At 38.0% G+C, this 13,011-nt stretch overlaps 2 protein-coding genes across 2 annotated transcripts in view; one reads left to right on the top strand and one right to left on the bottom strand.

The window, feature by feature from the left end:
- Gtf2f2 (general transcription factor IIF subunit 2) overlaps positions 1 to 13,011 on the bottom strand; it is a 158,613-nt gene that overhangs the window by 77,389 nt on the left and 68,213 nt on the right. The gene's annotated exons all lie outside the window — the stretch shown is intronic.
- Positions 2,082 to 11,683, top strand: Kctd4 (potassium channel tetramerization domain containing 4). Its single transcript, XM_008827708.3, has 2 exons — positions 2,082 to 2,237; positions 9,805 to 11,683. Exon 2 carries the CDS (start codon positions 9,993 to 9,995, stop codon positions 10,770 to 10,772), a length of 780 nt encoding a protein of 259 aa, XP_008825930.1. The 5' UTR covers positions 2,082 to 2,237; positions 9,805 to 9,992; the 3' UTR covers positions 10,773 to 11,683.

The following is a 13,011-nucleotide window of genomic DNA, read 5'->3' as shown; positions in this document are numbered from 1 at the left end:
TGTGTGTGTGTGTGTGTGTGTGTGTGTGTGTGTGTATTGCCTGCATGTAGACAAGTGCACCCGTGTCGTGCAACGCCTGCGGAGGTCAGAAGAGGCTGTCAGATCCCCTAGGACTGGAGTTACAGACAGTTGTTAGCTGCTATGTGGGTGCTGGGATTCGAATCTGGGTCTTCTACAAGAACCACCAGTGTTCTTAACCACTGAGCCATCTCTCCAGCCCCAAATATCTATAAGTTTTAAGATAAAATGCTTAAAATACCAATGCATGGGATTACTTTTTTTTCTTTTTCTGAGGTAGAGTCTCACTATGTAGCCCTGGCTGGACTTCCCATATGACTTGTGGGATTCTATTGAACAAAGCGAATGTGCTAACATTACAAGTGAACTAAAGGTGGTGGGTACAGCCTTAAGCAATGGCTTTTGATGGGCCCTGAGCACTCTTTTATACTTGGAATTAAAAAAAAAAATTATTTATTATTTTTATTTTATGTGTATGAGTGTTATGCTTGCATGTAGGTAAGTGCAGCCATGTCGTGCAGTGCCCACAAAGGACAGAAGAGGCTGACGGATCCCCTGGAACTGGAGTTATGGACAGTCATTAGCTGCCATGTGGGTGCTGGGATTCAAACCTGGGTCTTCTGCAAGAACAGTCAGTGTTCTTAACTGCTGAGCCATCTCTCCAACCCCCTATACTGGGAATTTCTAACTAAGGGACTCAAACCACAAATCACTGGGACTACATGGTCACGGTCATGTCTGTGGTCACGCATGCAATCTGAAAAGTGGACACACAAACTCATTTTACAAAAAGTCTTGGAATCACTCAGTTTTTATCCTAGCCTTCCTATCCCAGACCTGGCGGTTTGTTCAACCCTTCTTTCCATGATGGGAAAAAAAAACCAAACCAAACCAAAACCAACCAATCTAAGATCCTTTATAAATTCTGCCCCCCCCTCCAATTTTTTGACTGGATTAGCTTCTGCTCTTGTCTTATAACCAAAACAGTCTTAATAAGTATAAAGGGGCCAAAGAGACAAATTCAAAAAGTAAATATACAAAACATACCCTAATAAAAGATTTGTAGGGGTTGGAGAGATGGCTCAGTAGTTAAGGGCATTTGCTGCTCTTGCAGAAGACCTGGGTTCAGTTTCAGCACCAACATGGCAGCTACCAACAATCTGTAACTCCAATTCCTTTTCCTGGCCATCTCAGGCACTGTAGACACGAGGTAAGGCACTCATATAAGTAAAATAAAAATAAATCTTAAAAAAAAAAAAGGTTTGTGGGCTTCTAGTGTAGATTCTGTCACAAAACAACACAGCCACTTTGAAGAAGTCATTTCCTACCTCTGAGCTTTAACATTTGTTTAATGAAGGTACTCTAAGCTCTGAGATCTCTTCTAGTTCTATTTTACTATATAAAAACTGGCAACTCACTTCAACAGAGGATGTCTTTTTATTTCATCAGTGTTTGTCCTTACTTTTTTAAAAAATATTTTATTATTTTTTATTTTTATTTTATGCATATGAGCGTATTGCCTGCATGCATGTAAGTGCACCCATGTCATGCAATGCCCATGGAGGTCAGAAGAGGGCGTCAGATCCCCTGGAACTGGAGTTACAGACACTTGTTAGACACCATGTGGGTGCTGGGAACTGAACCCTGGTCCTCTGCAAGAGCAGGCAGTGCTCTCAAATGCTAGGTCACCTCTCCAGTTCCATTTATCCTTACTCTCTAATAGACCTAGATATATTTGCCTTTTTGTTGAATATAAGAGAAATAATTTCTCAGAACAACTTAGAAAGTTAAGTAGCTACTTAACTTTAGAACTATTTCAATTTCTTCTCTAAATGGTATTCCTACTATACATTCGAACTAAGATATATCCTAGGTAGAAGAATGAAAGAAAATGACAAGTTAAAGTCACCCCTAGCTTCAGCAAGTTAAATTCATAAGCAAGCAGGAAGGGTGTGTATTAGTGCTAGCACATGAGTAATGAGATCAGCAAAATTAGGCAATCCTCAGGCATCCAGAAGTCAGAGGTATCCATTCCAACATGGACACTTTTAAGGACACTCCCCATTGGAGCTACAACACAGACAAGCGGGCTAGTTACTACAAGGACTCTGATCTGATCTTCCAGATGTTTGAAGAGACTCTAATTTACAAATCGCTCTCATGCCTACAATCTTTGGAAGGAGAACAGAAGTATTTCCACTGATCAGAGCATCTAAAAGGTAAATGATTTCTAATATTCCTAGTATTCTCCTTTCTTCTCATACATATTCCTAGCATATTTTATCTAGGGACCTCAGTGTGGGATCACCTGGCACCTTAATAAACTGGCTAACTGAACTCAGTATCCCTCTATTATTAAAAGGTGAAAGGTAATCTTTATTTTAATTTGTGAGCTGATGTTTTGCTCTTATCTGACCTTAAAGAATTTGGGATAATAAAAAATCATGCTCAAATTTCAATCAACTAACCTACAGAGCTAGCATCTGCTTATTTATCTCAAAGGTAATAAGCAGTAGGCACATAAATATTTCCAAAGTTATCTGCTTACACATGTGTTCCCATAACAATATACAAATTATAATTATATCAAATGTTTTGGGGATTCCCAATTTAAAATCAAAACTAAAGCTATAATTTGAGAATCTGACTCAGAATCTAGAGAAGAATGCAATTTCCTCATTCATAATACTGTTATTAAAAATATTTTTTTTTAGTCAGGCATGGTGGCACACGCCTGTAGTCTCAGTACTTAGAAGGCAGAGGCAGGCAGATCTCTGTGCGTCTACATAATGAGTTCCAGGCTAGCTGGGGCTACAAGGAGACCTTGTTTCAAAAGACCAAAAATCAGTGTTAATTACGAAAAAGCCCACTAGAGACATGATTCAGTGGTTAAGAGCTCTTGCTGCTCTTACAAAGGACACTGGTTTAGTTCCCAGCACCTTTATGGCAGCTCAAAACTGGAACTCCAGTTCCAAGGAATCTTACACCCTCTTCTGGCCTCTGTGCACACTGCAGGCATGTATACAAGTGGGCAAACACTTTCACAATAAAAGTGAAACAAATAAGTGTAAAGTAAATGAATTTTTAAAAACACACATTTGTATGTTTTAATACTTAAAAAGCTATGTTCACAAGTTATCACCCCAGCCACGCAACAAATGGGGCAGGGAAATCATTACCATACTATAGGCTGAGTATCTCTATTCAAAATGCTTGGAGATAGAAGTGTATCTAATTTCTGGCTTCTGAATTTTTAAATATTTATATAGTCTTTACCAGGTGAGCCCCTCTAATCAAAAAATCTACAATGCAAAACTTCAAAAACCATTTTTTATTTCAGATTTTAAGCTTAGAGAATGCATGCTCATTCTGCAGTTCGTAATAGTTAGGTCTCAAAGAACGCTATCTAAGGGCTGAAGAGATGGCTCAGTGGTTAAGAGCATTAGCTGCTCTTGCAGAGGACCCAGGTTTGGTTCCCAACAACCACATGGCAGCTAACAACCATCAGTAACTAAAGTTCCAGGGGATCCGACACCCCCTCTGATCTCTGTGGGCACTGCATGACACAGATGCATTTAAATACATGTAGGCAAAACACTCATACAGTATTTTTTTAAAAAAGGATGCTATCTAGCTGGGTCTGGTGGCACATGCCTTTAATCCCAGCATCAGGGAGGCAGAAGCAGGTGGATCTTTGTGAGTTCAAGGCCAGCCTGGTTTGCACAGTGAGTTCCAGGCCAGCTGGGACTACAGAGAGACCCTGTCTCAAAAAAAAAAAAAAAAAAAAAAAAAGCTATCTAGCTACAGCAGCTACATTAGTACAGAAAATTTAAAGACAGTAGCAAAGGTTATTAAAATAATAGGACAATTGGAGCTGGAGAAAAATGGAGAGATAGCTCAGTGGTTAAGAGCACTGACTGCTATTGCAGGGGACCTGGGTTTGATTCTCACCATCCACATGGCGGCTAACAACCGTCTGTAACTCCAGTTCCAGGGGAATCCTAATGCTCTCAACTGACCTCTACCAGCATTGCATGACACAGGTGCACTTACCTACATACAGGCAATACACTCATACACATAAAATGCAAAAAAAAACAAACAAAAAAAAACTCCCCAAAACAAGACAACTACCTTTGGAAATATTAAGTCTCCTGGAAGATAGGCCAAATAGTAACAAACACTATAGTAAATGTAATGAGGGACTACAAGGAAGGAAAATCACAATATTCATTGAGTTCTTAGAACTCAGGGTTATACAGTTTTAAATAAGTTGAATATGATTCAAGTTTTGTTAACCTCACCTTTAATAACTCGTTCTCTTTATCATGGCAATTAGCAATAGTAATAATATCATTCACTAGTTCTTTATGATTTTCAAGATACTGCTCTAGGAAGGGAGTCTTACAACTCAGAGTAGGCCTTTGAGTGCTCTGATTCTTGGCTGGCTGCACTCCAACATAAACTCTACCTTACCCAGGGCCACACAGAGGTGGAGCCAGCCAGTCACTGTCTGAAACCCACAAAAGGAGGAGCTAAAGACATCTTTCTTATCTTCAGAAACAACCAAGTCAACAAAAGTCAGAAGAAATAATAAAAGCCAACCTTCTTTAAGATCCCTTTGCAGAACTCATCAATTTCCTTAATTGCTCTTCAACTCTGACTGATCTTTGGCATTTCTTGGTCAGATTTTTAAAAAGTCTGGGCACACTCCCAAAGACTCTGCTTTAGCTGCATTGTGTGGAAAATAGGCAGCAGTGTTTTTACAACCTCCCTGCATAGCCTTAGTATGTGGCAGCTGCTTTTCCTTCTTTCTATGTCTCTCCTTCTGCTCTTTCTTTCATCTTCATTCCCCAAACTGTCTCTTCTGTTCTTATTTTCTAGAGATATGAAAGGAACAGCTCACAGAACTGTTTAAAAATGGCATCAATTTCAGTAGACATCATGTACCACGAAGGAAGACAAAATGCTGGCACTGACCTTTGACAAGTCAATGACTTTAAAGACATAACTCAATTTCAGAAAGGTTAAATGTGAAAAAGATGTAAATGAAATAACTCCATCCCTAATCTACTACACAAGAACTTTAGGAGAGTTTTCACATGTGCCGTTTGATTAGAGATTATAGATAATGGTTATTAACCTAAAATATTTACTTCCCAAAGGAACAGAATTCTATAATTCTATTTTGCCAAATAGCACTACAAAAACATAAAAATGAGTCTGTACAATATTATAACTTCAGTGTTGATTTGATGGCTCACAGAAATGCTTTGTTCATCTGGGTAAATAAAATTTTCATGGGGCTAAACTGTAAAAAACAAAAACAAAAACCCCAACCCTTCACTTTAAAAGTCTTTTAATATTTGCCTTCAACTTATAAAACCTAAGTCTCACTGAAAGATTTATTTTCCAAAGTACACTTAAAATAGGAATTATTAAGACTTAGAAATTGTTAAGATTGCCTCTTAAAAAAACAAGAAGTGGAGTGGAAATTTACCTGAACTTCTCAGCTGGTTTGTCATTTTTATTTACTCTTCTGATACAACATGCTTTACTGTTTCCCGAACTCTTAAAATGAGGCTAAAAATATTGCCAGTGTAGCCACATTTCCTGGGCTTCTCTGAAGACTCAGTTCGGTAATGCAAAGGTATTTTAAGGTATTCATGAGACTTTGAGCGGCACATTTCACATGATCTTCTGGTCAGAGAATATGTCCAATGAGTCTGAGGAAGCTTCTAGTATTTTACATAGTTTGTGAGATGTTGTGGCCAGTTAGCTGACACTGTGCTTGTGTCAGTATGAGTCTAGTTCCAGAAAACACAATGCAGATGAATTCTATATTTCAAAATGAAACTAAACATTGACATTCAAATTAAACCATACTGACACAGAAAAGCCCTGGATTCAGTGTGGTTTATTTCATTTTTTAGCACACAAAAAGGCTGACATAAAATATTCATAGGGAATATCAACACGAAGGGAATATCAACACGAATGTTTCTCACAGCCAATGCTATTAACAGGAGGCTATGAAGAAACAAGGCACATGTCAAAAAAGAAGAGAAGCTCTGTTTGTGAAAGGCATAGTAAAGGCACAGATCATCAAACCAGAACAAGAAAAAGTCCTTGGAGGAGAGATACTGCCAAGTTTAAGTAAAAATTGACAGCTACAGTTGTTTTTAGTTACTGTTTTTACTTTTCTTTCTAAGGTAATGGGAACTAACCATTTCAAAGGCATACAAGCATACATGTAAAAATACCAGAATGATCTGGCAGAGGTGTAAAATATGAAGACAGAGCACCTTTTCTTATTAAAAGAAGTTCCTATGACCACCCCTGTTCTCTGAAAACCAGTGTTTGAATTTTACATTGGCGGATCTGCTGAGTTTGAGGGGATTACCCATCCTTGTCTTCCAGTCAGGAGAGAGAGACCTTCCTAATAAGGTTCCCTTTCCTCTCATGGTACAGAAACTCTGACATAAAAATGGAGCAAGTATATATTATGATGATGTCCTATGGTAATCATTTCCCATTAATAGGTGATAGAAGAGACAGGAATTCCTTCCACTATTAGCTTGGAATAAAATCTGCCTACTAGACAGTAGATTAGCATTACCTCATAATGGGAAGTTTTGCTAGAATTTGGTTAGGCATTGGGCCTATTTAACAGAAAATGCCCAAGCTAAGGATCCATTTAAAATTTCAAAGTTGCTGAAGAGCTCTTTTTTGCATGATCATAGATGTTTCAGAGATACTCTGTGTGTCTCTGTTTTTTAGGCAGGACCTTACTGGCTGGCCTCGAACTCAAGGTTTTCTGGCCTTAACTTCGGAGTACTGAGATAATGCGCATGTGCCATCACACCCAGCTGTGATCTAGCTCTTATAAAGGACTAAAGTCCTGAAAGAAAACAGTCTCTACTTTTCACAATGATGTGTCTCCTAGCCTACTACATTACATGAAATCCTCTAGTCTAGTCTAGTAGTCAAGTGTGCCAGGTAAGCTCATCTTTGATATGTGGTTTAGGCTCTTATGACAGAACTGCTGAACTAATTCCACTTTGTACATGCAGCGAGGTAGAGAAATACAGGCACATGAACCAAGACTGTCTCCAGTAGTATTGGTACAGAAAACTGTTTTGTAGTTTTAGGGCTGACTACCTACAACAAACACCTCCTAAAGTAAAGACAGAACCAACTATGAAGAAGCCAAGCTGGTTTTGTCTTAAGACAACGGGCAGCAATGATCAAAGAAACTGCAATCGCAAGAAATGTAATCCTCTTGCTATAATGGTGGTAGATGTCATTTCCTTCTTCGAAATGCAAGCTGGGGCAAACAAGGCACAAAAGAAAAGTCATATGGATTATATCCACTTCTAGTGAGGCATTATGAAGGCTTCTGTTACACCTCTATTGCCAGCCATGGGTGGCACACAAATCATACATGGCAGCTTTATAGAAGACATGCCTACCAAGGTGATGTTGAGGATGAGGAAAAGTAATCAGGGTTAAAAGACCCAGAATGGATTAGTTCCAAGTTTATCAAAGGAAGCTCATTAACTTCAGGGTGTGGTAGCTCACACCTGTAATCTCAACAGTGAAGAAGCTGACACTGGGGAGCTATATGGTACAGAGTAAGACCCTGTCTCAAAAATCAAACAAAACAAAACAAAACACATTAAGAAGGCAAGCCGGAAGAAACAGTACTTGTCAGTGGTACTGAAATTTTGGCAGCAGAAAGCATAAGTGGCTATCAAGTATAAAGGAGCCATGGAGTGATGGCTGCTGAGGCTTGGGGGTCCCAATCTGAGCAGATCTGCCTCACTTCCTGCCTGCTAACCACCCAGGGGAAGCCTATTCTCTTAGCAGCAGAACCAGCATCACATAGTATTCAGCTAGACCACTTGAACATAGCTAGAAACTTAGCACAGTCACATCCCTCAGTCTGGTCTTACGTTGCTTCTGACATCCCATGAAGTCTCTAAAAACAGTACTGTAACTACATATGAAGCTGTCATGCTCTTGATGCTACTCACCTCTGGTGTCCACTTGTAAGAACATAAAAATTCTGCGAATATATTTCCAAACATGCGCACCCCCCAAAAAAGATTCAATTCTTCTTAAAAAATCAAATACACATGCACACAGACATGTGAGGACCTGTCAGAATGTAGGGGCACACTCTTCCTAAATACTGCAGGACTGAGAGGAAAACATTATGTTGGCTCTGCCAGTGGCAAGTTGTAAAATCCTAGGTGAAACACTAAAAATTCTCTGGAAGGCAATTTTATCTTTGGCAAAACAGGGGAGCAGAATTTCATCATCGAATTCTAAAATTATGCCTTAGTTTTTTGGTCCAATTTCAACGAGCTTTTGGTAACCTCAATATATAATTGTTAAATTCATTATTTGCTATTAGGATTTATAGTTTTTAAAATCTTACACTATTTACAGAAAACAAAAGGTAGGCATTTTTAGGAGAATCTGTCCAAATACCTTATCAAAATATAGTTGAATAACTTAAAAATAAGAAATGTAATAGAGATACTGAGTCAGTTTACTATCAAATCCAAAGTCTCACTCTAGGAACAATGTAGTTCTTCAGAGTAATTTAATAGACAAACAGGTCAAATAACAGTGTACTGGGAGTAACCTCCAGACTTGTCACCACAGGGGCCTTTAAATTCTAGAAGAAAAAACTCAAAATACTAAAATGCTTTGGAAGGCAATTTTAGGAGAAGAAATGGGGCAGGGAGGACATCCCACTCACACTATTCTTTTATTCTTTGTTAAAAAAAAACCCAACTTGCTCATGACACTAAAGAAGAGGCACTTAAGACTCTCCAGCTTTCTCAGCTCTCTCTGTTTTCCCAACCCATGTGAGTGCACACCGTTACAGCATTTTCTGTAGTAGCCCAAGATCTTGTTCAGGACTGAAACAGGCTTAGGGTAAAACAAGCTCATGAATTTTCATAGGAAATTTTAATTCATGTATGCTTTGAAAGTTCATAGCTCTATCCCACTTAGAGTCTCTCTCTCTCTCTCTCTCTCTCTCTCTCTCCTCCCCCCTCCCTCCCTCCCTCCCTCTCTCTCTCTCATGTGTGTGTTTTACCTTGGAGTTAAAAAACAACAATCTAGCCGGGAGTTGGGAGGCAGAGGCAGGCAGGTCTTTGTGAGTTCAAGGCCAGCCTGGTCTACATAGTGAGTTCCAGGACAGCTGGGGGCTACAGGGAGACCCTGTCTTTTTTTCCCCTCAAAAGACCAACCCCCCCCCAAAAAACCAACAATCTTTTGTGATAGGATGTTACATAAATTTTTTTTCATTCAACAGAAACCCAAATTGAAAACATATACAAATTCAATTACATTCAAATGCGATGTCACAAACAGCAAATTTAAATATTTTTTATTGGGTCTACCAGTGTGAAATATTGAACTTTTATAGGGGAAAACATCCCATATGCTTAGCTTCTTTTACCTTATATTTTCTTCTTAAGATTTACTTTAAAAATGATACCATGGCTACATCTATTATTTTCCAAAAGATGACAGTATTATTCAGTTTTAACCTTGTCTGCTAAGAAAGGACTTAGACCTTTAGAAATAGACAGAAATTCTCATCTACCTGGAGAATAAAACCTGTATGACTGCTTAACTGGTAAGAGGAAACTCAAATTAACTGAGTCACTCTCTCATTACTTCAGAGAACAGACATAAAAATCCTTTCACAACAAATCCCTTCCCTGATACAGTTAAATGCAAATTCTCTTTTCTGTCTTACTCCAGAAAGCTCCTGCTCGCATAGCTGATACGCCACCTACTGCAAAGCCCAGCTGACAGCGCAGGCGATGCTGCCAGCACTTCCATTCCATCGTCAGGCTGAGACGGAATAAAGGCGTGCTTGTATGGAAGTGTTTCTTTTTTAAAAGAAGTCTCCAAGCCAAGAAGAACGAGCTGAAATAGCATCCTGAAAAATGGAGCGTAAAATAATCAGAAGAGAAAAGGAAAGGGAGTATGAAGGGAAACACAACAGTCTGGAGGATGCTGACCAAGGCAAGAACTGCAAATCTACCTTGATGACTCTCAACGTTGGTGGATACTTATACATTACTCAAAAGCAGACACTGACCAAGTACCCAGACACTTTCCTTGAAGGTATAGTAAATGGAAAAATCCTCTGCCCATTTGATGCCGATGGTCATTACTTCATAGACAGGGATGGGCTCCTCTTCAGGCATGTCCTAAACTTCCTACGAAATGGAGAACTTCTATTGCCTGAAGGGTTTCGAGAAAATCAACTTCTTGCCCAAGAAGCAGAATTCTTTCAGCTCAAGGGACTGGCAGAGGAAGTGAAATCCAGGTGGGAAAAAGAACAGCTAACACCCCGAGAGACTACTTTCTTGGAAATAACAGATAACCACGATCGTTCACAAGGACTGAGGATCTTCTGTAATGCTCCTGACTTCATATCAAAAATAAAATCTCGCATTGTTCTGGTGTCCAAAAGCAGGCTGGATGGATTTCCAGAGGAGTTCTCAGTATCGTCAAATATCATTCAATTTAAATACTTCATAAAATCTGAAAATGGCACTCGACTTGTACTAAAGGAAGACAACACCTTTGTCTGTACCCTGGAAACTCTCAAGTTTGAGGCCATAATGATGGCTTTAAAGTGTGGTTTTAGACTGCTGACCAGCCTGGATTGCTCCAAAGGGTCAATTGTTCACAGCGATGCACTTCATTTTATCAAGTAATTACCTGTCTCGTGAACAAAGGCAACAAGCATGCAGCCAGCAAGCTTCGGAAACCACAGCATCAAAGGCATCCCAAACAGCGTGGCCAGTGGGCTCTGTACTCCAGAGCCCTGCTGCTAATCAAGTAACTGAGCATACGGTATGTAAATCTATGGCTAAAGATGTCCTTCTCTGGGGTGTTCCTGCCCATCAGACTCTTCCACCCAAAGGGGAAACAGTAGTCTTCTATACACTGTAAATAAAGACAATGCTTTTGCTGTTTATTTTTCCTTAAGCTTTCAATCAGAATGATTTGAGTACTTGCACAAAAAGAAAAAAGAAAACAAAAACAAGCATGTATATTATCTATCATTCACTAAAGTAAATGGCAACAAAATATTTTTACGGTTCAAATTCCTTTCTACTTTAAGCAAAAATCTACAAAGAAACCGAAATGGTAAAATAAACACCGGGAGCAAAATAGACCTAAACAGGGCTACCCTGAAACATAACTGGATTATAAAGAGATATTGAAGCTACTAATATGATTTTTTAATAGCAAGCACCAAAAGCTTTATTATAGTTCCTGTATTTCATACTAGAATTATAGCTAAATTGTTATTTTGCTGGAAATGCCTAGAAAAATGCTTGACGACAATAAAAAGAAAAATAAGTAAAATCACTGCTAGCTTCTTTGCTTGTATTAATATTTGTAATAAAAGTTACATGGCCTACTTTAAAAACAACTAGTGTCACTTGATTTTGCACAATAGTATGCACTGATGCTATCAACTGGCAAGCTACACCCACACTTAATTTTTGCAAGGGACAAAGATTAGCAAGTGCATTTCTCTGCACGCTGCTCCAGCAAGGCAGGGGTAACTTGGTCTCAACTGAGTGCATGGTATTGGAATTTTAAGAGCCAATGTTCACAACCACTCTATCTGCTCATTTTTTAAGCTCAAAATATTAAATGAACACCATTAAACAACATTCTAAAGAAAGAATTATACTGATTCTTTTGAAATCTATTTTCAGATTTCTGTCCTTCAGAAATTCATCCTAAAACCCAATAAACTAAACATCAGCTTTTCAATTCCTCTCATGTTACACTCAGAACACCTGTCTTGATGCTAAATTCCAAATTCAGAGCTGTGCTTTTTTAAAAATTTCATAATTTTTAAAGAAATTAAAGAGTAATGTATATATGGGCGTTTCAATGAAATAATATACCAACTGAACCTTAAATGTGAGTACATACCTTTCCTCCAGTTCCTACTTTGCAAAGAACACCTATATCATTTCTATGGTATCTACTCTGGTTTCTAAGAACAAATTATGTCTTAAATTTGCTCCTTTAAAAATAAACAGGTTGAGAGTGGTGACTCATGCTTAAAATGATGAGGCAGAGGAATTACCACAAGTTTGAGGCAAACCAGGGCAGCAAAGTGAGGTCCTATCTTTAAAAAAAAGAAAAGAAAGAAAAAAGGGGTGGGGGAAGCAATCATTAAAACAGAACTGTAATTCAACCTTAATTTTAATAAATCAGCAAAATCTTTTGAAAATCCTAGCTGTTTAAACAGTTAAATAAGCCTATATACCAACACTGATTACTTACAAAAACACAGAATATGGCTCAATATTCCCAGAATTATAACCGACTGTCACAAGTTCTTAAGTAATAAAAGTTGGCTGTACATATTAAATCTTTCTGAAACTATTATACAAAAAGTTTTTGAAAAATTCACACTAAAAACAATAAACTCAATTATCAACTACGTAATTTTTTCTTATCCTAACACTTGAGAAAAAATTTCCCCTAAATTATCAAATTCTCTTAACACTCTTTAAATGGCTTAACCACTAAAACAGAAAAAAGTAGCAAAATTTGGCAGTTACTGCTACTGAACTGTTTATATACCTCTTCCAGTTTACGAGTTGACTTTTTCTTTGGATTTGGATTTTGGTAATAAAAAAAAAAAAAAACATTACTGACTTAATGTCGAAACCAGATTTTCTCTAACAAGATTTCATTACAGATAATAAAAAATAGCACTGACGCATCTTTTTTTTACAGGACATGTAGCAGAATAAATCTTAAAATTGCAAGTAAGGATTTTCCACTAATTCATAAGAAGAGAATTTAGCTTTTATAACAAAGTTACTACTGTTAGAAACTACCAGAGGAATCAGGTACATTTATATATATATATATCTCCAAATAAATACATAAAATCTGGATAAATGTAACTTTTCAAAC

This window comes from Nannospalax galili, unplaced genomic scaffold (assembly GCF_000622305.1).
Source record: "Nannospalax galili isolate Female #2095 unplaced genomic scaffold, S.galili_v1.0 scaffold430, whole genome shotgun sequence".
NCBI lineage: Eukaryota > Metazoa > Chordata > Mammalia > Rodentia > Spalacidae > Nannospalax > Nannospalax galili.
This window is presented reverse-complemented; position numbering and strand designations above follow the sequence as displayed.

Bases quoted from the DNA above. Each gene is read 5' to 3' on its own strand.
- Kctd4 (XM_008827708.3), top strand. From the start codon at position 9,993: ATGGAGCGTAAAATAATCAGAAGAGAAAAGGAAAGGGAGTATGAAGGG.